This window comes from Aulostomus chinensis, chromosome 2 (assembly GCF_037954235.1).
Source record: "Aulostomus chinensis isolate RoL2024-O1b breed Wild chromosome 2, RoL_Achi_v1.0, whole genome shotgun sequence".
Taxonomy (NCBI): domain Eukaryota; kingdom Metazoa; phylum Chordata; class Actinopteri; order Syngnathiformes; family Aulostomidae; genus Aulostomus; species Aulostomus chinensis.
In genome coordinates this window covers 27,076,845-27,100,741 of record NC_141321.1, presented here as the reverse complement: position 1 = coordinate 27,100,741, position 23,897 = coordinate 27,076,845, and the positions used below count along the sequence as shown (strand labels likewise).

The 23,897-nt window shown below is 43.0% G+C and overlaps 1 protein-coding gene across 1 annotated transcript in view; it reads left to right on the top strand.

Annotated features, from left to right (window-relative positions):
- atosa (atos homolog A) overlaps nucleotides 1-23,897 on the top strand; it is a 32,320-nt gene that overhangs the window by 6,892 nt on the left and 1,531 nt on the right. Inside the window, exons 2-11 of the mRNA XM_086188195.1 lie at nucleotides 14,421-14,605; nucleotides 15,599-15,795; nucleotides 16,783-16,908; nucleotides 17,178-19,044; nucleotides 19,180-19,305; nucleotides 19,987-20,078; nucleotides 22,093-22,189; nucleotides 22,478-22,636; nucleotides 22,787-22,855; nucleotides 23,649-23,848. Of these exons, the coding sequence (XP_086044321.1) occupies nucleotides 14,421-14,605; nucleotides 15,599-15,795; nucleotides 16,783-16,908; nucleotides 17,178-19,044; nucleotides 19,180-19,305; nucleotides 19,987-20,078; nucleotides 22,093-22,189; nucleotides 22,478-22,636; nucleotides 22,787-22,855; nucleotides 23,649-23,848 (3,118 nt within the window). The remainder of the gene's footprint in view (nucleotides 1-14,420; nucleotides 14,606-15,598; nucleotides 15,796-16,782; nucleotides 16,909-17,177; nucleotides 19,045-19,179; nucleotides 19,306-19,986; nucleotides 20,079-22,092; nucleotides 22,190-22,477; nucleotides 22,637-22,786; nucleotides 22,856-23,648; nucleotides 23,849-23,897) is intronic.

Sequence of the window (23,897 nt, the reverse complement as noted above, 5' to 3'; positions counted from 1 at the left end):
TTTCCAAGATGTCTCTGGAAGATGACTTTTTGGAAATGTATTCTTCGCGGTCGTATTCTGTCAATGAATTTGATATGTTATTTGATATTTATCCATTGACATATGTAGTTGTTCATGTGTCTATGTATTCTCTTATACATCAATGACCGATTGACTAACCGTGACATTGTAATCAGAAAACTGTACTTTTATTTCGAAATCCATTCCTCTGCTCTCACCTTAAGGCCTGTATGGACATGTATCACACAACAAGTTGGGGGCTATTTTGACCCTGTTTTTCAAGTCACTGGCTGGTTTGACTGCAGTCCTCTTTGTTACTCTTTGTTACTTTGCCTGAGGAGAATTGTTTTACTTGTGTTGTTGTTTATTTGGTTTTCTTGACTTCATGAGTGATGGAAGAGGAGCAGCTGGAGCACTGACAGGACATCAAAGTGGAGAGAAAGCGGACGACAGTTCGGGGAGCGAACCGCTCCATAGAGGCAGTTTTCCTTCTGTTGGTGTCAAAATAGTGACAGGTCTCAGCAAGGGCTGTCAAAAAATATTCTATATTTAAATATACCATTCATATACAAAAATTAATATTGGACTGTGAAGCAAAGCTTCACTGCTGTAGGTGTTGCACTGCATGTGCTTGATTCCACTGAAAAACGTGATGTTGGTCAAAGTGAACGAACTAACAACAGTGTGCAAATAATGGTTATAAAAACCTTTTTTGGAATAACCTAGTATTTTGGTTGGTACATAAATTATGAATATTACATAATCTGTGTCGAAAGTAGGCTATTGAATTATATATCAATGACAAATCTTTCATTTTATTATATATATATATATATATATATATATATATATATTCAAACCTTTAGCGAGATCTTTCAGATGTCATTGACAGCCCCAGTCAAAGCCCAGAACTACAGGTGACAATGTGCACAGTGTTTGGTGGGCATGTAACTGGAAAAAATGAATATGGTCCCATGAAATACGCAGTTCGGAACAGTCCCTTTTTGTGACTTAATGACCTTTAACAAAATTGGGAAGCAGTGGCAATAACTCGGTGGAAATGCTGTTAAGGGAAAGTGAGCCAACATAAGAACAGTCCATGAAACAAACCAGTTCCAATTTCAAGGCCTGCAGCTAATGTTTGTTTGATTTTTGTTTGTTTTTTTCCTCAATGAAGGCTTTGTTGATTTGACTGACAGTTTCCAAAAGTTCAAGATGAGGTCTGAAATTGTCATGGTAACATCTCAAAATGTTCAGCTGAAGCAAAACATAATAACGTGTGACCAAAAAGATGAGCAGTTATTTTCATCTCTTAACTTCCACGGTGATCACTCTTTTTTTTTAAAGATGGCATTTAACAGCACAACAGTTGTTATTACCCTGAATTTCTGTTGCATTTCTCTGATGGCGTTGCAGGCTGTCTGTCCTACCCCTCACCAGATATTGAATGTGATGCTCCCATTTTCTTGTTTGCTAACTAAAGATGGTCTCGGATACTAAACATGCCAATGTTGATGCTTCCATCTTCACATGAAGTGAAGCTGTCGTCTGATTTGCAGTCCGGATTGCCTCTTAAGAGGGTGGAATCCTCTTCAAGTTTTAAAGTGTGGTATCAAACAGCACTTATCTTCGCTTGGAAAGAGTGTTACATAAATCAGCACTTTAATCATCTTTACCCACCAGACATCTGTGTGTGTGTTATAGGATTGTAGTGACACACCATTTCCAAGGTGTTATGAACATTGACGGTAATGATACTGTCGCAGTTTCCTGTGGATCAAGAGGTTGGGGGGGGTAATAGGCTCTCAGGGTGGGTGTGGGGGGGTGAAGGGTCTGTGGCAGTACAACTGTAAATATATCGCAGACATCAGAGCACTGTTGTACGGTTGAAAAGTGTATTAGTCATTGAAAAATAATAACAACAGGTTGGCGTGATTTGTTGTAGGTGGAATTAGTTGAAATGGGGGGGGGGGGAATGCAGCTGGAGAGAGAATATGATCTCTCCTTTCCGCTTCAACTCTCAGTTTTACTCATACTTCCATTCCAAAAATATTTCAAGATTGAATTATTATACAGCATATTTACAAGAAAAACATTTTTTTCATTCCATTATATACTGTTATATTTATACACCGCTAAGTGAAACTATGTTTTCTGAACAATTTACTTGAGAATCACATGCTGGTGTGGTTCCACTGTGTTGTTACTGATAATGCAATGTCATTTCCAACTACGAATGTAATACATTGTGAGTTGTTGTTGTTGTTGTTGAATAAATTAGTTGGGAAATGAAGTCGAGTGAAGAATCTGATAATAGGTATCCTCACTGGGGGCGGTCACTTATCCTACAATGTCCAAAAAGCACATGAGCGTGTGGAATTGTTGTGCTATGTTGTTTGCGTGATGGTGCAGTTGTTGCAGTCTGCATCGACCTGATAGGTAATTACATTCCAGTAAGCTGCACCTCAGGTGTGCACACGACTAAGTCAACGCTTCACGTTGCGCTTCATCAGATATGGGTCCTGCATTTTTCATCACCTCCCTTCCAATTTTACCAACGCGGCTATCAATGCTGATTGAAAGTCTCGCCTTTGCACTGGATGTTTTTACAGGGTGGGGTCAAAAGGTCAAGGGGGATCAGGCAGGCTGGGGGCATAGGCAGGGCCAGGGTACAGGAGCAGTGTCAGAGGTCAGGGGAGGGTCCAGACACAGTCAGCAGCAATCAAAGGGTTCTATTACCAATGAATGAAGAGTTAGATTATAAAGGCTGCTTCATGTTTCTTAAGCACCAATCAATATTTTCCCTATTGTGGGTTTGTTACGATTGTTTGGAAGCAACTGGTATGTGGTTACACACACATGCACACATCAGAGAGCACCTCAGGGCCTCATCGTCAAGGCTTTAAGCACATTGTTTATTAAAAAAGGTGTGAGGCTCAGTTAATTTGAGACTCTTCTTGCTATCCCCTTTCCTTTTCTCCATTCTCTCACCCTGTGCTGCCAGGCCTACTCTCTGAGTGAGATGATTCCCCCATATTGCTTCATCCTCACAATAATCCAGATGACTGGCAGTCCATCCTGTTTCCCAGGGTTTATGTTCTTTTTATGTTCTGAACTCGGCTGTTGTTTACTTGCTGGGTTTTTATTTGTCATTTGGTTGCATACCGTTAATGAATTCTGTAATTTCAAGCTTCACAAGCGCTAACAAAAGAAGGCTTTAGATTACATGTACATGAAATAAAACAGAGAGTGAGTGTGAAGCATCCGAAGGGTAGAAGCAACAGCTGTTTGTTTTCTTCCGTGGTGGATTAATCCTTCAGTCCAGCCTGTGTGGTGATTTTGTCCAGCCATGTCTAGTCTTTTTTTTTTTTTTTTGTCTAAGGCGGTTAGTTCCAGTCATCAACCATTACACTATGCCTATGCCACAACTGACACACTTTCCACATGGCCCTCGGAGCTACGCTACTCAGATTGCTCAACTTGGACTCCCCTCTCTAGAAATTGGCATGAACGGCGCTGAAGAGGTCAAAGGCCTGTGCAGTCATGTTGGCCCGGTAGGCTCTGGTTACAGGCAGAAGCCGGCGTGCCCTACTGCCCTAGTGTTCCCTGCCTAACAGCAGACACGATGCTGAAACTTAAACAGATAGATTTAAGAGGTGCCGTGCATGAAAGAAAAACATTTCTTGCAAAGGAACCAGAATATATAAATGTTTAACTTTGTTACATTGTTATTACGGTAGGTCTGCCTGATCTTTGACCAGGCTGAGGTTTAGTAATTCTTACTTTTCCCACTTTATCTAGTTGTTCTCCCTCAGCTTCTCATTATAAAACATAAATCAGGCAGCGAGTATGAAAAAGGCCTCTCTTGCCTGAGTGAAAGGCACTTCAGGGGTTCAGCTTAAATACCTGCAGGCAGGAACACCGAGGTCATTAAGGGCATAAACTTCAGGTCGCTGCTTCTGGAGCTATTTTTTTTCTGGTATTTCAGGAACGATAAGAGGGTAAAAAGGGAGGGAGGTATGATGAATGGTTATGAAAAAATAAATGCCACGAGAACATGATATCCACTTTATTTCCGTCGGCCTACCTCATTGTTATTTTGGTATTTGTGCCTAACTGCCACTTTCTGGGATAACAACATTTTACTTCCTAAGGAAGTTTACAACACATCTATTACCTTTTTTTCAGCTACACTACTCTGCTTGATATTCACTTGGTCTATTGCCTTCACACCTTCAAGCTGTAGAGTGTAACCATACTTGTAGTTTTAGGCACTGAGCAACTCATCAGAATAATAAGCGGTTGAAGTGCCTTTCTCAAGGACTTCAGTTGCTATGGTTGTCGAAATGAAGAGAGCATACTGTATCTCATTCCTCGCCAATCTGCCAGGATTAGAGATGCAGGCTTTAAACCAAAAGGTCGCCAGTTTCATCCCTTCAACTGTCAGGAAGTAAAAATGTGGGTGGAGGGCTGCAGGAAAACCGTTTCCCCTCCCTGAACATCTAGAGATGCTCAGACACCATTTCCCAAGTATGATTGTGATACTTGAATTTGTATATTGACCGATAGAGAGTACTGACTCAGTAACAAGTGTATTTGAGACCAGCGCCATACAGATATGAGAAAGTATCAACCAAATTAATCTAAATGAGAAAGTTTCCAAATGTCATTTTTCAATCCATTTCTGCTTAATTGTCCAGCCTAAGCTGATGAAATAGCAATTATAAATTAAGACAGAAAGGGACAGACAAAAGCAACTAATTATGGACATTTAGACTGACATTGTAGTTGTGATATGAGTCACAACATAAGACAGAATCATCATTCTTGTGTCTGTACTCAACGATGTGATACTTTATTTTGACACACATTCTGCCATCAGCAGAAGCCTTACTTACCAGCCCTAATTTATTTTATCATCTACTCCAACAGTCGCTCTCAAAACTACACCCTTGATGCTGTACTCGTCCATTCTACTGGTAGGATTTTCTCATATGAAACATTACCTCATTGCTGACATTTGACTAACTCCATCCGACCAATAATAAATCATTCACTTCATCTTTGCCTCTCTAAAATAGTATTTTCCCGTGGAAGCACAGCTCATTTTCCTGTGTAGGCTGTTGGACAGCTGTGAGTGGATATCCTGAAAGTAATATTCATCAGAGATAATTCATCTAGTTAACTGGATAATAACAAATGATGTGGTATCAGATCAGTGCATAGACTGGCATGCTCGCTCATTCTTCATTCTTGGCCAGTATCAGAGGCCTTTGTATTGGTATTGGAATCAGAACAGCTCTGAAAGAGTGACTTGCCTGTGAGCATCCAACTCACCCCAAACAAGCGGTACAGCTGCCTGTCACTGCATGAATGGATTCATGTGGAAGCATAACTTCTCCTCAGGTATTAACTCAGTATCTAAAATGTGGACTTAATGAAAATCACGTCCCAGCTTGTTTGGGTTACCTTGGTGGTCAGTGAGAGATTTTTAACCATCTGGTTAGTCCTGTCCGGTGAAAGCTGTCCTAATCAGTGAAATCCACCGGAGCTTTGTGTGGTTACAGTGAAATCCTGCAGGTTCTTGGCACATCTTCAACACTTGGTTACCTAACCCTCAGAGGCAGCCATTGTTAGTGGTGCTTTCATCATCCGGTACTGACCCAACACTATTAGAAAGTACAGAGACACAAGTGATTTAAAGGGGCTTTGTGTGAATGTGCTCAAAAAGCTTTACTGCAGTAAGTGTGGGTTTAAACTCCTGCTTTAGAAAATATAGCATTCTCTCCTCACTAGCCTGCTGTCAGCTTCACATTTATTTTTGAGTTCTGCATTCCAAAGTTGCTGCTCTGGCTTACCAATTTAAGTCAGCTTGTGTTTTCTATAAATTTGGTGTTTCAGGTGTTCTTTCTAGCAGTCAGAATGAGAACAACCTTAAAACCAAGTAAAAGCTCTACTCTATAGCCAGTTTTTCCACATTAGCTAAGATGAGCTTTGTCCAGTTAATGCTTACGCCTCATGATGAAAACTTTTTTCCAGCGGGCCACAGTTTTTTCACCATGTGACTTCAGTGTTATGTGTTACTCAGCTGCTAAACAACTGCTCTGTTTATAACTAACAATAATGGGTGTGAGAGGGCAAGGTGGTGTGACTGTCTGGGTGTTTGTTTGCTGGCAGCAGAGAAATAATAGCCGCTGAGTTCACATAACAGAGGAAGGGTTCTTCTCTGCTAGAACTGTACTAATGCTCCTCAGCCAATCAGGGCTTGTTGCTATGTGTGCAGTGAATCTGCTCCTTTGTGTTGCAAAGTGGAAGAGAGGGACACACACCCACACTTACGTCACAGATCCTGAGTCCATAGTTTTGAAGAACTATCTTGCTAAATCTAGTGGGAGGAAACTGGAAAAAGTTTTGTGAAAGACAGATTCTTGGCCAGAAACCTTCTGGTATTAACTGCTGGTTGACAGAAAACAGCCAAAGTGGATTGACGAGGTCTGCTGGTGGACAGCTTAATAGTGGAATTTAGGATGCCAGTCCTCTATTCTGTCCGCCATGATCTAAAATAAATGTGATATCTTAAATTTCCGTAAATCAAACTGCACCTGATTCAGATCTTCTGTGTGAGTGATCCCAATGATCCTAACTGTTCTTGACAATCTTGTGGTGAAACCTGCCTGTTTCTGGGCAGACCCCAACACCACTTCCAGTATTTATGTCAGATGATTAGGCAGACAAAAACAGGAAAAGTGAGCTGGCAGTGACATGTTACTGAGATTACTTGTGCGTTATTCCAACTGAAGTTTATTACCTGTCTTCTGCTGTTTTATCATGGAGCCAGACAACAAAAGCTCTGCTGAACAGAGACGCATGGAGGAAAGCTACTGAGTGACATAACCACTCGGTCAGGATAACACTCACCTAAACAGACAGAGCTCAGCGTACACATTAATGAGATGTTAACCACCAGTGCTATTAACGATCTGTTTATTGGTCTGAGTCTTCACTGATTTTCGTATTGTTTACTGATTTTATTTTTTATTTTCTGTGTGTGGGTTGGGGGGAGTAGACCAACGCAGCCCCTCCATCAGAAGGCTGCAGTGGACACAACCCAATCAACCAGCTGAAGTGAAAAATAAAGTTTTACATGAATCGACGACTACCCAAAACTCGTCACAATTAAAGCTTTGCGAATAAAAGGTCAGGAAAGGTAATTGACCAAATCACTTGTTCAACAAACACAAAGAAAATATTTTTAACTGCTTTGTCTGCAGTGAAATGCACAGTTGAGATGAATTGATTGTTTTGGAACCGATTCTCAACTGGAACCGGTTTTCCCATCTCTAATAAACAAAATAGTAACATAGTACACGATCAAAGCACGACAATCATGCAGACACACACGGGTCATAGGCTGCATATGTGCAGTGCACACACAGTGGCATGTGAGCGTTAACTATCTTCAAACATTCTGTAGTCATTCTGCAGGTCACTCTTACATACAAACATACATATTGGTGCAACTCATTCTCACACACACACACACACACACACACACTCGTGATGGGAATGCTTAACACAATGTCTCTGTTGCCTTGGTAACATGTGTCCTTTTTTCCCCCCTTTCTTCCCTGGTCAACTGTCGTGATCATTGATCACAGTTCTCCACTAGTCCCAGGTCAGTCAAGCAGGAGAAAAATAGCTGAGGCAGTACATCCCCTGTCTTTGGCAGCAGCACTTCTTTTATGTCAGGACTTGAAAGAGAAGACTTGAAATGCCGCCATGAATGGCTGCAGGGCTGCTTGGTAAATTGTGTCTTAAACTATGTTGTCATTTCTGTACCAGTGAAAAATATTCTTCAAAATTAAAGAGGGGTCCCATGGGTGCATTTAGTGACTGTCTGGTTTAACATGAAGGAGCTCATATACTAGAGGCCCCCTGCTTTTTTGCAGTGACGTATATGGAAATTTGCCATATTGTCAATCAGCCATATAACCTAATCATAATGAAGAAGGAAATGCAGGAAGTCAAATGACATCAATAAAAGGGAAGCACAGTCTGTATACGGAGGTTGAGGGAGCAGTGAACTGATAGAGCGATGCGACTCCTCTGCAGGAGACTCATGTTTGTGGCCACTGAGTGGAGAGAGCTGTCAAAAACTGGAGAAACAGTCACTGCAGTTTAGTCACTGCTGTTTTACTAGGATATTTGGATACTGTATGCTGTTGGTTTCTTGTGCCAGCCCAGTAGTGAGTGTTGTCTTCCTGTTTTCATTAAAACAGTGTTCATTTTAACCCAAACCATGATCACTTCATAAATCTTACCACGCCATATCAATATGTGGCATTAAAGCATTGGAACAAAGATCTTATGGGTATGAGGTGGAGACTTTGTTGTAGACATCTTGCTTACTTCCTGGCTCGTTGGTGTTCTTCTGACTGCTTGAAATAGAAGTGCTTCCAAACAGCTAACTTAATTTTACCTTTCTCATTGAAGCTGATGTCTTCACTATTTTACGCTTCGAGAGTGTGTGAGGAAAACACTGGTGATGCTGTAACCCCTCAGATGTGTATGTATCATGAGTAGTTGGTTTGCAGTCCAGCTGGTCGTCACATAGTAAGTCAGGACTGCAGAAATGGCCGTGGAACAGAAAAGACTGCATTGCAAATCATTGCTGTGGCGGTGAGGTTCACTTGCCAGAGCTGCTGACACTTCAGATCTGCCATCTGCTGTGCTACCACCAGTGCATTTGATTACTTTGAAAGTGGTCATCGTCAGAAGATTTCAACATAGTGCACATCAGGTGGACCTCAGAAGACCTACCCAGTGATGCGGTAATAATTGGTGGTGTGATATAAGACTAGGGCAGTACAGGGTTAGCTTAGCCTCCTGGCATAATGAGTTACTAAGCAAGCACTTAAAAGGTCAGTGTTAATGGAATATAGATTTAGATAAATGCAAAACTGGAAAATTCATGCAAGAAATGGTGGTTTGATAATTTAACAAATAATCAAAAATCACAGCTATTTAAAATGATTCTCATTTGCAAAGAAGCTCAGTGTAGCTGATTTGTTGGCTGATGTTCAGTGTATGACTTCAGGCATTCCCTGCATCAGCCCTTTTTTTAACATGGGTGGTGCCTGCAGTGCAGACATTATCACTGAGTTATCAAATAGTTCATTGTAGAAAACTACTCTTTGAAATCAGAGGGAGAGAGAACAGAGAAAGAGAGCTACCAAGTTGTGTCTATATTTATCTCACCGGGGGCTGCAGTAAGAAGATTTAGCATGAAAGAACTGTCAGGGTAATCTCCCATTCTGCCTCTGTATATTCATTATCGAAGTGCAGCTGTGTGTGTGTGTGTGTGTGTGTGTGTGTGTGTGTGTGCGCACGCGCGCCCGCGCGTGCCCGTCCGTCCGCCCGCGTAGATGCGTGCGTGTGTGCGTGTTCATTAGGGCTACATGATCCCTCTCAATTGAAAATCACAATTTTTCCAACTGAAGTGTATGATGTTTGGTTCAACATAAATATTGCCACCAGAAGTGTATGCAGTTCAACAGCTTCATCCTCTTTGTTTTGAGGTGATGTATTTGGTTGTTTCCATTGTGGTTCTGCAAATCTGAAAAAACAGAATGCACATATAGTGTGTATAGTACATGCAGGTGATTTTTTTGCAAGGTACAAACAACAGAATATGACACAACAGTTATATTTAGATTGGTTTCCGTCTCTGCTCCCTCTGCCTGTGCACAGCTTGTCATGTCTTTAGATGCAGCTTATGGAGAAGTTAGGAGCGCTGTGCTTGATGTGACTGATCTCCCATATAATCCAAGTGTAGTCAACCAAATCTGACTAATAGAACACGCATCACCTGGGTGAGCTTTTTTACGTTCACTATCAAAGTCATGTTTTGGCACTTGTCTGTCAGCAACATTATATGATGCTGTAAGGCTGATTTTCACCTAACATGGTGGACGGGTGTAGTATGAATGAAAGAACATGTAAAATTAGGGGCAAAGTAGTCATAGCACCACCTAAACACTGGAAGAAGTAAATGTTGGGTCACTGTAAAAGTACTTGCATTGCAGTGCAAGCATTAGTCTGTCACTTTATGCAAAATCCAATCATTGCCAGTTTTTACCATCCCCTCGCTCTAAAGAATAGCCACACTCTCCGAGGTGCACAGGGCTGCGAGGGCATGCTCATCTCGGCGGGGTATGTGTTCTCGACCTGCAGAAGGTTGGTTTTCACCTTCAGAAAGGTTCAGGGTGAGGTTTTTTTGTTTGTTTGTTTGTTTGTTTGTTTTACATCAACTCAATTGATGGAAACTCCTCCTAATTCATAAGATATGTATTGATTTACAAAGATTGTACATGACGCAGTTGACTATGAAAATGGTAATTTACTTCCTGTCAGCCTTTTTAACACACTGGGTGTTTCCTGTCTGCCTTTTAAACCACTCTGCCTCTTCCAGTATCTGTGTAGACCTTCTGTCTCTCTTCCTCTGATGCGTGTCTCATCTCTCCGCCCTTCACGCCAAGCACTTTATTATCTCATTTTCTCTGTGTGTATTTGGTAACCAGTAGCTCAGCTTAAGTCTAGTTGAGCTAGTCAGTCTTGTGTTGCTGCTTGGACTCTAATCAGTGACACTCATCTCAGCACAGACAGAGTAATGAAAATATCAATGTAAGAACTCTAGCAGCTGTTCTCAGCTTCATTTGAATGGAACATGATCATAAACAAATGTCACGTATAGAGCAGAGCACTACAGCCTCTGCTTGAGCTGTACAGACGAAGATGGGAGTGGCTTTTACCATATGGCTACTTCCACTGCATTCAAATTAGCTGTGAGTGTGCGTGTGTGACTGTAGAGAGCAGAGCAGCTTGTGCTAAAGATGGAGGGCCCACCATTCACTGACAGTGTGGCCACAGTGCAAGGATTAATGGGTCAGCCTTTATCTGTGTGTGTGTGTGTGTGTGTGTGTGTGTCTGTCTGTCTGTCTTCGTCTTCCTATCTGTCTCCATAGAAATAGATATAGTGCCACATTCAAAATGTAAACATTTGATATGTGCCTTATAATCCAGCCATACAGACAAGCCATACAGGATAGTTCAGCTCAGGCGTTGACATATTTTCCTTGCACATCATTTGCCTTCTGAGAGGCCTAAGGCAATAATGAATCATACCACAGTGTGTGCTGCAGTGTATTTGCTCTAAATGTTGTATTGGCTATTAAGGCTGACCTCTCTGCTCCTGTCCTGGAGGACTTTTTCCATCGTACATTACCCTATACTGATCTGCTGGCACAAGGACATGAAGACAGCTGAGAGGTGTGTGTGCATATACAGGCCAAACCAGCTGATCTGTAGGCGGGACTCCAGCTACACTTGGTGGCAGACAGTCACAGGTCTAATAATAAGAGACCTTAATCTAAATCCAACCTGTTACATAATTCACATTCGCATCAAGACCGAATGGAGCCAAGGTCACCCGCGCACGGAGGAGAGACAGATAAGGGTTGTTGTGTATTTCAGGTTTAGACTGGAAAAGAGCAGGATGCATCATAAAAGCGTCTTCATTAAACCAGTAGCCTAAAACTGATTGAAGTGTATTCCATTTGCATTTCTCAAGCACCCCCAGTAGTAGCACTGGCACTTCTCTAATCTGACTGCAGGCTGAATACCAACTATTACATTTACACTTCGGTTTGTGTCTTTATTTTCTCCTTTCATTTGTAGAAGTGAGACTAAATTAATCCATGTTCTTGCTGTATGGAACCCAGGAAAACTCCAAACAAAAATTGAAGGGACAGACATTATGACTCACAGGCACACAGTAAATCCAGCACTACACATAAAAGCTCATGAGACGGCGTTCACGTTTAGGAGCTGAAAGGTTTTGGTCACACTCCAGTGGGAACGAGAGATGGAGGAGGGGAAGAGGAAGGCAACCCTGAACGTTGAACCTTCCTAGGAAGGCTTAATGATTGGCAACAATGTGGATTATTACAGAATTTCCAAATTTGTATAACAACACTAAAGAAAAAATTAAAGATGTTAAAAAGAGCAGTGATTTAACTTGTCAGGAATTAAGCATCCTGTGTTTGCTTGAACAAGACGCCTGCGTTCTGTAGATATTGCTGTCCCATTGGTAGTAAACGTGCTTTCCTGCTTCCCCCTCTTTTTGCGTTGTCCTGCATTTTGATCACCTCCAAGCATCCGCGTAAGCTGTTTCTTTGTGTGTGTGTACATGTGTGTGTGTGTGTGTGTGTACATGTGTGTAGGCTTCATAGGAATGTTCTATTCAAGCACGACGCCCTAAAGAATGACAGCTCTCATCTATGCATACGCAAGCTGGGCCCCTTAACCAAACCCTCCATCACTAGTCCTTTGTCCTGCACTGCACACTTGTGTGTGTGTGTGTGTGTGTGTGTGTGTGTGTGTGTGTGTGTGTGTATCTTTTCATCGGATTTGTGTGTGTTTAGTGGTGGTGTGTTTGTGTATCAGCGTGTCTTTATTTTTATTGGTCATGTGTTTTTGTTTTGAACATTCAGGGTGTATGTTTGTGTGTGTGTTTTCCCTCTGTTGAAAACAGCAATCTGACACCAACTGTACCCTCATGATTGAGACTGTGTGTGTGTGTGTGTGTGTATTTGAGGTGGGGGCTTGTGTAAATCACTGCTTTCAGAGTCAGTTTTTCTCCTCTCCCTTGATCTCTTACCTCCTTTCCCTCATCCTATGCCTCTATCAATCTATGCGTTCTTTCTTATGAGGCCCTTGTCTAGTTTTTAGAGTGTCACCTATAATACAGTGTCTTCACTGCTGCGCACAACTATAAATCCACAAATTCTAAGCAGCCTCATGTGATGGTGTAATGTATGACATCAGACTAATTTCATAATTGTCCTGCCGACTGCTTTCTTACACTGTCTCACTGTTCTCTCTCGCTGCGTGTTCAAACCTATCTGATCCCTGCCCTTAAAGAAACTTTAAAGATTTTTCTGAGCGTAGCCCTTTTTCTTCTCCCTCTTCATCTCTTTCACCCTGCCTGCATTCAGCCTGCAGCTGGCTAACAGACCCCCACGCTCCCTCCTCATGTTTTGTGTTGGACTGCGCCTCTCTCCACGTGCAGCAGCAGCAGCTCAAAGGCATGTAGGAGGAGTTCCCCAAGAGGAATGTGTGTGACTGGCTGGCTGACTGTGATATACACACACACACACACACACACACACAAAGCATCAGCAGCTCATTGCACACATGTCTGCATAGCCAGCTGAGAGGGACTCTGTTCCAGCCAGCTTGGCTCTGATGGGAGGAGGATAGGGTGTGTGTATGTGTGTGTATATATGTGCATTTTTTATCGTGTTTGTATTCTTATGAAGACATGACATCATCAAAATGAGAAACATAAAAATGTAAACACAATGTTTTAAACATCTGATTGAAATCAATATGCATCAGAGGTTGAGTGTCTGAGATTTTCCCCTCTATAACTCCTACATGGTTCTAGGGAAGCAGCGTCTGCAAGTCAGTCTGTTTGCTTCCGCGTTAGAAAGAGAGGAAGCTGCCATTCTCAGTACTGCTGTGTATCAGCTGACCTCCTGTGGGACTCTGTAAGTTTTCTCTTGAGAAGGACAGGAGCTGAAGAGCTCCTCAACCCACTCCTAAAATACCCAGCTTTAATTTTAACATCAGTGAAGCAGGAATGTGTTTTGTTATGGCTAAAAACCAGCTTGTGAGTTGGATCTAGTGTTCTCTTGAATCCAGCACGTAACAACACGTACCTTCATCCAGTAATAAGATCAGATTATTACAGTTGTATTACAGATATGAGAGCACAAGTCTCAGCATTAGCAATGATTTGAATATGACAGTGGTTCCTCTACATAGTTAATTTGCTCAGTCTGGCTATTCAGTGGGGAGTTCTTTACTGGCCCATCCCAACCACCTAGGGAGGCTTTTGGTTTAATACAGGTTTTGTTTGTAAATATTTCATTGGTAATTAAATGTGAATGATGTCCCTGTCAGCCCTGCCTGCATGTGTTTGTGTCTTTGTGTGTGTGTGTCTACTGTATGTGACAGCATCACTCTTCAGCTCAGCTGAAATGGAACGCCTAAATATAATTCTTTTGAAGCAGCCAAACTGGAAAAGTTGTGTCATCCACTGCCTTCTTTCCACACGCCCTCCCTAAACAAGCCTTTCCAGGCAAAGTTAAGTAGTCTGATAAAGTTAAAGGAAAATAAAATCACAGATGGTCATGCATTCATGTGTTGATCAGGTGGATGTCTCATTGCATTGTCATTGCCTTCAGCATGTCACAGGATGGGCCCCTACTTTAATACTGCTCTTCATTTTCAAGAGGATGCTGATTCTCTCTCTCTCTCTCCCTCTCTCTCTCTCTCTCTCTCTCTCTCTCATCTAGATGCAACCGAGGAGTTTTTCGAGTACGATGCGGAGGAGTTCCTGGTGTTCCTTACCTTGCTCATCACCGAGGGAAGGACACCGGAATATTCTGTGAAGGGCAGAACTGAGGGGCTGCATTGTCCACCAGCCCAGTCAGCCATGCCACCTCTTCACAAGCACGAATGCAGCGACAAATTGCCACAGGTATCACATATGCATTTGTTAGATAGTTGCTCTGCTCTCCTTGATGCACCAGAAACACCTTTTATATTCTGTAGTAACACAATCAAATAATCATCGATCAATACCACGAACACCGTTTTGACCAAGTTTCTAGCGTACATTTCAGTAGTTGTTTTTACTGCATTAGTTTTAACTAGGAGTTCACCACAAGCACACAACTGTGACCTAAACAAAACAATGATGACAGGGTAACTGCAGACCCTTAAAAAGTCCTGAATAAGATTTTCATCACTTAAGGCCCTACAATATATTAAAAAAAAAACAAAAACATTCCATGCTCCCCAGTCCTGGCTCGCGGGTCCAAACATTTACCTTTTGATAAGGTAAGTCAATAAAGTACAGCTAAGTGCAAAACACTGCATGTAAAAATGTAGTTGCGTGTACAACACCAACAGCCTTATGTCAAATACTAATGCGTTTATTGTCATGAGAACAGTTAAAAAGTTTTCACTCCACAAACCCAGCAGCTAACATGCAGCTTCTCTGATGCCATTTTCATCTGCTTCAGTCAAATTCATATTTACAAGTAGAGGTCAGATTGTGTAAAGACACACTATGTTGAAATGTTCAAAAAAAATGAAATTAAAAACAACAGTATAAGGATTGTTCTTACATGCCCTGTAGGAAAACTACTATAACTGCCATAGCAGTTGCCTCCAAACAAGCAGCCTCTTGACTGCATAAATGCCTCTGCAGGTCTTTTCATGTCATGTCTTGGTTTTCTTTTTCTTTTTTGCTCCAAATTATGAAAAGAAGACCTTCTCTTGAAGGTTTCTGAAAGGTCTTAAAAAGCATTCAATTTGATTTCAGTGTGCAGCAACCCTGGAGAAATTCAGCCCTAAATGAGGCTCCTTTGGGTCCCATCTGCTTGGCCTCTAAATATCGTGATGCCACTGTTGACATTCACTAATAAACACTAACCCTCCACCTTTGTCTGTGTGTGTGTGTGTCAAGTGTCGGCAGGCACGGCGAACCCGTTCTGAGGTGATCCTGCTTTGGAGGAACAGCATCCCCATCATGATCGAGGTCATGCTCCTGCCAGACTGTTGCTATGGTGATGAGTGCCCGCCGAGTGACCCCATCAGTGACCCGGTCATCAAACAAGATGCTCTGCTGCTGGAGAGATGGACCTTACAGCCTGTTCCAAGACAGTAAGGCCACCACACCAGCACTCACATGCTCATCTGTTTTCTGCCTGGGCAGTGTGCACTTCTCCAGAAATGCGATGTTGCAATGGCACAATTATGCTTTATCCATAGAAAGGAAACAGTGCTGCCCAGCATTTTGTTTGTCGTCTTCCAAAACTTACAGACTGCTCTATATTCTCTATATAGATGATGAACTTCAACCATTCAAATTGCCAAAGTCTTTGACCAACACCCACATTAGCTTCCTGCATTGTTTTTGTTTATGTTTATGTCTTATCTAGCTTACATCATCCTACAGCGGAACTTTTTGTCCAGGCCAAACAAGCTGGGTAGAATAACTCTGTTAACCTGAGTTTGCAGCTAGAAAGCTAATTTTGTGCTCAGCTGCAGCACACTGAACAGCGTGTAAACATATCTGCAAATGTTGCTCTAAGGTGCAGCTTGTTCGTTGTCTCTCTCTGCCCTTGCTCTTTAAAGTCTGGGCTTTAGAAAAAAGCTGCAGTATGTTTAATCTTAAAGGTTGAAGTTTCCTTACTTCACCACTTTGTGTGCTGTGTTAGCTTCACCATGACCAATACTCTCACGTACACGTTGTACTTGAACTAATGTGGGTCTTTTTACACAACATTATATTGTATGAACAGACGTTTACACAGACAAATTGCTTGCAATTGCGTGCATGTATAGAACTACCAAATAAAAGAACCTTGAGTTTCATTTCATATAATTTACATGTACATGTATAATGTAATATAGTTGGTTCAAATTGGTTCATTTTGAGATGTGAAGGTTGCTAAAAATAAGATAATTACATGAAATAAAATACCACAGAATCCCAGTTTAATGGCTCAGCAATCAGAGGGTTAATTAGCCAGGCAAAATGGCCTACTTTTATACTCACGTGTGTAGTGAACACACATCCCTGAATGGTTTTTCATTAACCTGACACACTGGCACATTTCCAATCTCTTTTAACCATGTTTTTAATAGAAGCGGTGACCGTTTCATTGAGGAGAAGACCCTGTTATTGGCTGTTCGCTCCTACGTCTTCTTCTCCCAGCTCAGCGCCTGGCTCAGTGCCTCCCATGGCATCGTCCCCAGAAACATCCTGTACAGGTCAGACATAACACTCACTCACTCAAGACACTGACACTGGCAGACTGAAGCTTTTCACTGAGCCTGTTCGGCTTGATTGTTAAAGCTACATGAAGCTTCCTTTGAAGTGTGCTTTGAAATGTATAGATGATTTTTGAGCATTCTATTGTCACATAAGATTTCAAGTGAAGTAAAACTGAGTCCTTGGAGGCATCCTCAATTCCTGGATATTTTAAGATGCAAGCATTAACCATGGCCTGTTTATTTACTCTCTCCCTCTGTTGTAACAGAATCAGTGCTGCTGATGAGGACTTGGTGTGGCAGTTCTCCCAGCCGCCATCAGAGCACATTTTCCCCGTTCCCAATGTATCACAGAGTGTTGCGCTGCAGGTTCGTGTCCAGTCGCTTCCCCGCCAACCCACTTACCCCACCCTGGCCTGCAGCATCCATACTGGGCTGCCTCCACTATACAGCAAGACCCCAAGTCTCAATCCAAACTTCAACAGCCATGGTGGCCTGCCCACCCTCAGAAAGAACCAGGACCCCAGCAAAGACAACCTCCTTCACAACTCTAACATGTACAGCAAGAGCTCCAACTCCATGTCTGGCCTTCTTCTTAATGGATTACCCATCCCTAATCTTCCCATCAACAACATCCCCATTAACAGCCTTCCACACACTGCTGTGCCACCCTCCTATGGCAAGAAGAACCAGGAGCCTGCTGAAAACCACATGTATCAGAATGGAGAGCTTCCGCAGGTCAACATCCCCCAAAGTCAGGGCTCCCCGCTGTTTCACAGGACCTCTCACTCCCCCACACCGTCTCGCTCCCACTCTCCCTCGCCACTACCCACAAGTAAAGCAGGAAAGTGGCTTTACACGGCCCTCAATGGTTCATCCGACCCTACACAATTGGAGGACTATGGGTCTGGTACCAACAGCAGTGAAAAGTCAAAGGGGCCTATACCAGATCCACTGAAAGCTTTTAAGAATTTCTCCTTGGCTGAACCACCCCGCTGCCCCTCCCCGAGGCCTGTTGCAAATGAAACAAACCCCTTGATTGGCTCACTGTTACAGGAGAGACAAGAAGTTATTGCCCGCATCGCACAGAGGCTCAACTTCTGTGACCCTACGGCACCACCACTTCCCCCAGGCCTTTTTGCCTCTGACAACCCTCCCAAAGCCATGTGGGGCAGTAACCACGACGACATAACTTCCAATAAGACCAAAGAGCCTGAGGTACCGCCCTATGAGTCTGTTGGGCGTGTGTGGTCCACACCCTTCAACACACCCGTGACTGACACTTCCTTCCACAGACGGGAGAGCTCCTCCCCTAAACCTGCAGCGTGCAGGAAGCTGAAAATGACTGAGATGAGAGACCGAGTGGAGGAGAAAAATGGAGAAAGGGAGCGAGATCGAGAGAGTGAGAAAAACAAGGAGAGGGAGAGAGACAGCTCCCTCATTGCCCAGGCGGTACAAGACATTACCAGACTCATCCAGGAGAGACTGTCGGTTCCTTCACTTTCACCCAGCCACAGCAGAAGCGGCAGCCCTCTGCACCACATGCACACAACAACAGTCACACACACAATCCGCACATACTCACACACTGAACACATCCCACAGGCCTCACACACTGCCACCAATGGCTACACTAATGGCCACATACCCAGCCACGAACCTCACAGGGGCACACACACCGCTGCCACACACACGCCTGTTTGCACAAACAAGCCCCGAGTCGATCCAGGGACTGAATGCCATTCTCCTCGGGCCCAAAATGGCGCTCACTGTACACTTGAAGAACCCATATTTAAAGGCCAGTTTCACGCCCAGACTGGTCAGCGTTTACGAACTCCCACACAGGAAAAACTCTTAGTCCACACAACCAGCAGCCATGAAACTCCTCCTGCCTCCCCTGTCCTTGAAAATGGGCCACGAAATGCCCAGCTTTTTAGTTGGACATGTAGTGATTCCAGCACAGTCATGAACTGTAATGTCACCAACAACCCCAGCAGGCCTCAACCTCAGTCCCAGATGCAGCAGGCTTGTGCACCAGCCCAGGCCTCCGCCTTCCAGGATGAGAACCGAGCTCCCAGGGAGTCAGGATGCTCCGGTACCCCTAGTCCAGATTCGACTCACCTTCCTTCTGTCCTGGTAAGGGACTCAGCAAACAGCGTCCCACCACATTTCAACCTATCACCTCGTAAATGAGGCTTTGTAAATATTAGAATATAGTTTGATAAATGCAGGTGATATTGATGTTTTAACCTCTCCCTCTCTGTGGTCCAGCGAGCTCACAGCCCCTCCCCTCTACGTCCCTGCAACAGCTGGAAGAAACAGAATCGCCACTCACTAGACGCCACAGCGACCAAGGCCTTCCACCCCTGCACTGGCCTGCCTCTGCTCTCCAGCCCTGTATGACAACAGCACACATTTACACCCATACACACACCTACACACTCACACACTCATCATCCGTCTGCTAAGATGAGACTTTCACACTCACATAGCCTTGATTGGCAATCATTGTTAGTGTCCGGTGTTTGTCATATAACACATTCACCAGCCTTGATTTCCAGCCATGTGAGTCATTACTCACAATCCCTACATGAGTAATCTGAAGAAATAATCTGCCAGATGCCTTTATTACAGCAGGGCTACTCAGTACTTAGCCAAGGTTACTGCACACACTCGTGCACGTGATTCATCCGTGCCTCATCAGCCACAGTAAATTGTTGCTCTTAAATTGCTGGATTGCTCTCCAAGATCATCAGTCTCTCTCTCTCACTCACACAAACACTGTCAGCCACGAGAGCTCACACACTCACCAACACTAGTACACATATTCATACACATCATGACTCACGCTGCTCAAAATAGTCATACCTTATTATGAGAGATGTGGGAATTGTTTTTCCAGTGACTTTTTTGTCAATTTACTGACTTTACTGTTTGAGACGGGTTTCATGTGTGTGACCTTTTATAGTTTTAAACATCAGAGTCTCCAGATTTGTTGAAGGAATACAGAGGATGTTGACTACTGTGCTGTAGGCCGGCAAGCGTCAGTCTAAATCATGTCCTGTGTGTCTGTGTCAGGTTCCTCAGAGGAAAAACCAAACTGGCTACTTTGACCTGGACACCTCTCTGGTGGCTGGCTGTAAGGGTTTGCCTTGGGCCTCTGGGAAAAGGTACACAATTTCTCACCTGAGATTTTTATTTCTCTCGTCAGGCTAGTGTCACTCTAGTGCGCCACTTTTGATAATGGTTAATGATTAATAAGTTCTTGTTTTAACAGTTGCCTCCCACATCCCTTGTGGATTATTGCACCGTCTGAATCAAGTTACTCGTACTTGCGCAATAATTTACTCAGTAGAAATTTTAGTCAGCAAACGCTGCTTTTAATATTTGCTTTTAGACGTGTTTGTTTTGTTAAAAAAAAACCAGGCCAACCACTTGAGAATGCTTATTTGCCATACTCCCTATAGCCTCACAAGAAGAGAGATACCCTCCTCTGTGAGTGCAGGAGGGAGCTGAGACGCACAGAGACCAGCTGAGTGCTTGTTAACTTAGCATAACAGATGGTAGTGGATGTACAGGTTAGCATACCTTCATATAGCCCACTCAGACTCTAAAACAAGTAGTTGCTCCTCTGTGTATTCTGGTTTAAATAGGGACAGTTCAGAGTCCTGGTTTGTCCTGAAGTAATCCTCCTCATCCTCTCATACAAGGTCAGCTATGATTAGTAGCAGCAGTCCTTCCCCTTGTTGTCAACAATCATTTTATTTTGTTGGCTGAAGTTACAATGGGCCTTTTGAGGTGCTGCTTCAAATCACTGAGCCCAGGCAGGAAAATAGTTTAAGCCAAATGTATCTGACTCTAAAATTAAAGCATCTTGTAATTTTAAATTATTTCAGCACATATGTAATGCACAACCCTGCTTCTGTTCATGCCGGCAAGGAGCATTTTGGAGAAAAGAGTTTTTGATTGCTTTTAACAGAGGTATGCTAACCTGTTTATCCACTACTATTCATTGTGCTAAGCTACGTAGCAATCAACCAGCCTCTCTGTGTCTCTCCCCACTGCACACACACAGGAGAGAAGTATGTCTATCTTTTTGTCTATCTCTGGGGAGGGTGGCAAATAAGAGCCTCTCCCAAAAAGTTGGCATGTTCCTTCAAAGTTCAGTTTGCGTTTACTTTGTAAAATTGCATGAGGAGTGTACATATATGTAAGACGGAGAACACAACCTCAGATAATCAATAAGATATAGACGCATTATCTGTGTCACCAGTGGTCTGACAATGAGTGTTGCTCTGAATGATGTAAGTATTGGTCACTCCGGCTCGACTGATGATTGCTTTCATCTGCCACCTGCTGAAGCTCTGCTGTACTCTGACTACATCTACAGTCACACACATTCAGCTCAAAATGGCAGACAGAACTGAACTGGCAGAACTTAGCGGGGCTGCCCACAGACGTGGGTGGCAGCTCAGTGCCACTTTCGATAAAGAAGTTGTTTCAGAAGTTTAGTCGTACCACATCGCTGTATATCGTTATCCTTGTGATAAAGAGTTTCTCTGATATTGTGTCCCTATTAGGTGTATTTGTACCATCTAGTATACAAATGTTTTTTTAAACAAATGCATGTGTTTATCTGTTCCATTTTCTCTGGAATTTTGATTTGTGAATGAAACTATTCGTTTCTAATCTTTCAGCCAATTTATGTGGTATTAATTATAGTTTGATAATGTCAGGTTAAATTTGATTTTACAAAGAAATACCATGAAATATTGAGATACACTTTAAAAGCTGTATGACCCAACTTCAGCAAGGCTGGGCACAATATTCACTATGGTTGTTAAACTATTACGCTCATTCCTTAATATGAAGTGTGTGTGTGTGTGTGTGTGTGTGTGTGTGTGTGTGTGTGTGTGTGTGTGTGTGTGTGTGTGTGTGTGTGCGTGCGTGTGTGTGAGAGAGAGAGAGAAGGGTTTTCACTTCTTGCTGTAGTCTGTCTGTTATTCTAGTGAATTCCATTTGGGTGTAGCACATCTGAAGGTGCATGATGTCACATTTGTTTACACACTTTAAGTTTTTTTTCAGACATTCCTTCGGTATTTATCAGGTTCACACAGACAGATGCTCTTTCAGGCTTCACACATAGACATCAAGTTGATCAAGTGTGTGATTTTAACCCTTCAGGGTGTGTCCAAAGAGAGAAGGGTACACGGATGAGTCACAGGAGCTGTTCAGTGCTAGCGCTCCACCTGCCAGTCTCAGTCTGCTGGGAAACTTTGAGGTACAACACACACACTTATATTGACAATTTCTCTGAACAGGAATCCTTAAATCATATCATGTAGCATCCATGTGTCGTTAGAATACTTACAGAAGGGATTCAGCCTCAACTTCTCTTAGATGTGGAACGTTTGGGCCAGTTGTCCGACAGCAGCTTGTATATTTTGGTTGAGCTGCCTCTTTACAAAAATACCCTGAAGACATTTTGTTCACTGAATAAAGTGAAAATCAAAGGTTCATGTTAATGTGAGAAACACCACATTTTCAAAATGGAACTTTTTTACATTAGGAGTGTGTGCTGAACTACCGCTTGGAGCCTTTAGGAACAGTGGAGGGTTTCACAGCTGAGGTCGGAGCCAGCGGATCCTTCTGCCCCAGTCACCTGACCTTACCTGTGGATGTGTCATTCTACAGCGTCTCCGATGACAACGCTCCCTCACCTTACATGGTGAGATTAGGTTTTTCCTTCTCAGTTAGTTGATGAATAATTGATTCTTGTTGCATGACTGAGGCTTGAATTAAATCTGCAACAAGATGTGTGTGTGTGTTTGACCTTTGTGTACCTGTCCTTAACTTGGTTGCCATGGATTTTTCTCAGGGTGTGATAAACCTGGAGTCCCTGGGTAAAAGGGGCTACCGAGTACCTCCATCAGGAACCATTCAAGTGGTAAGGCCACATTCATAAATGTGTGTATTGAATATTTACATTCATGACTTATCAGCAACATGGTTTCCACATTGCTGAGAACAAAGCCTTTATCAGGCAAAGTCACAAAAGTACCGGGAGACCCCTAGTGGTGAATGGGGGTAATGTTACCTTCTGAGGCAAGCACATGTTTTTGATCGTTTACAGTGCCACCAGCCAGATCACATCTCTGAATTAGACAGGCGTTTTCCTTTATGTACTGGAACGAACACATTACAAAGTATGAGTATGAATATGAGGTCACTTTCATACCTATCAGTCAGTGGGTTTCTCCTTTTGTCCAGTTTGTACTCACACTGCTCTCAAGCACACCAAATACTGAAACAAAAACCAAAAAAAAAACCTGCTGACGGAATAGAGAGGCCACCGGGATTCCACCAGGTACATCATTATGGCGTTGTATGTGTGTGATGTAGTCTTGCTCCGCCCTCCATGCAGCTTCACCAGTTGCAGAATACCGTACCTTACCTTTGTTGACTTAATTATATGTTATTTATTACATTATAACAACCTTCCACTACCACTACTCAGACCATTGTGTTTCATCCCTTTTCTTTTCACATGTTGTCCTAAAATGGATCTGTGGTATCATTTACACTTTTCTATACAAGACACCAGTTTGTCTAAAGCAGAGCAATGAGCCGGGGTGTGAAGGTGACCTCAATGTTGCCTGCCATGTAAGGTTCTGTTCCCATGCGATTTATGATGTCAGTCAGCTAACACACTGCTAATCCTGCCCTGTTGCTCTGTGCAGACCTTATTCAACCCTAACAAGACGGTGGTAAAGATGTTTGTTGTGATGTACGACCTACGAGCCATGCCAGCTGGACACCAGACCTTCCTACGCCAGAGGACCTTCTCTGTTCCTGTCCGGCGTGACGCAAACCATCAGATCAGCAGGAAGCCGCTAACCCTGGGCCAGGGACGTACTTTGCGCTACCTCGTTCATCTGAGGTGAGATGGCTGTCATTTAAGTGGATCAAGCTTTTATTGAGCCCCATCT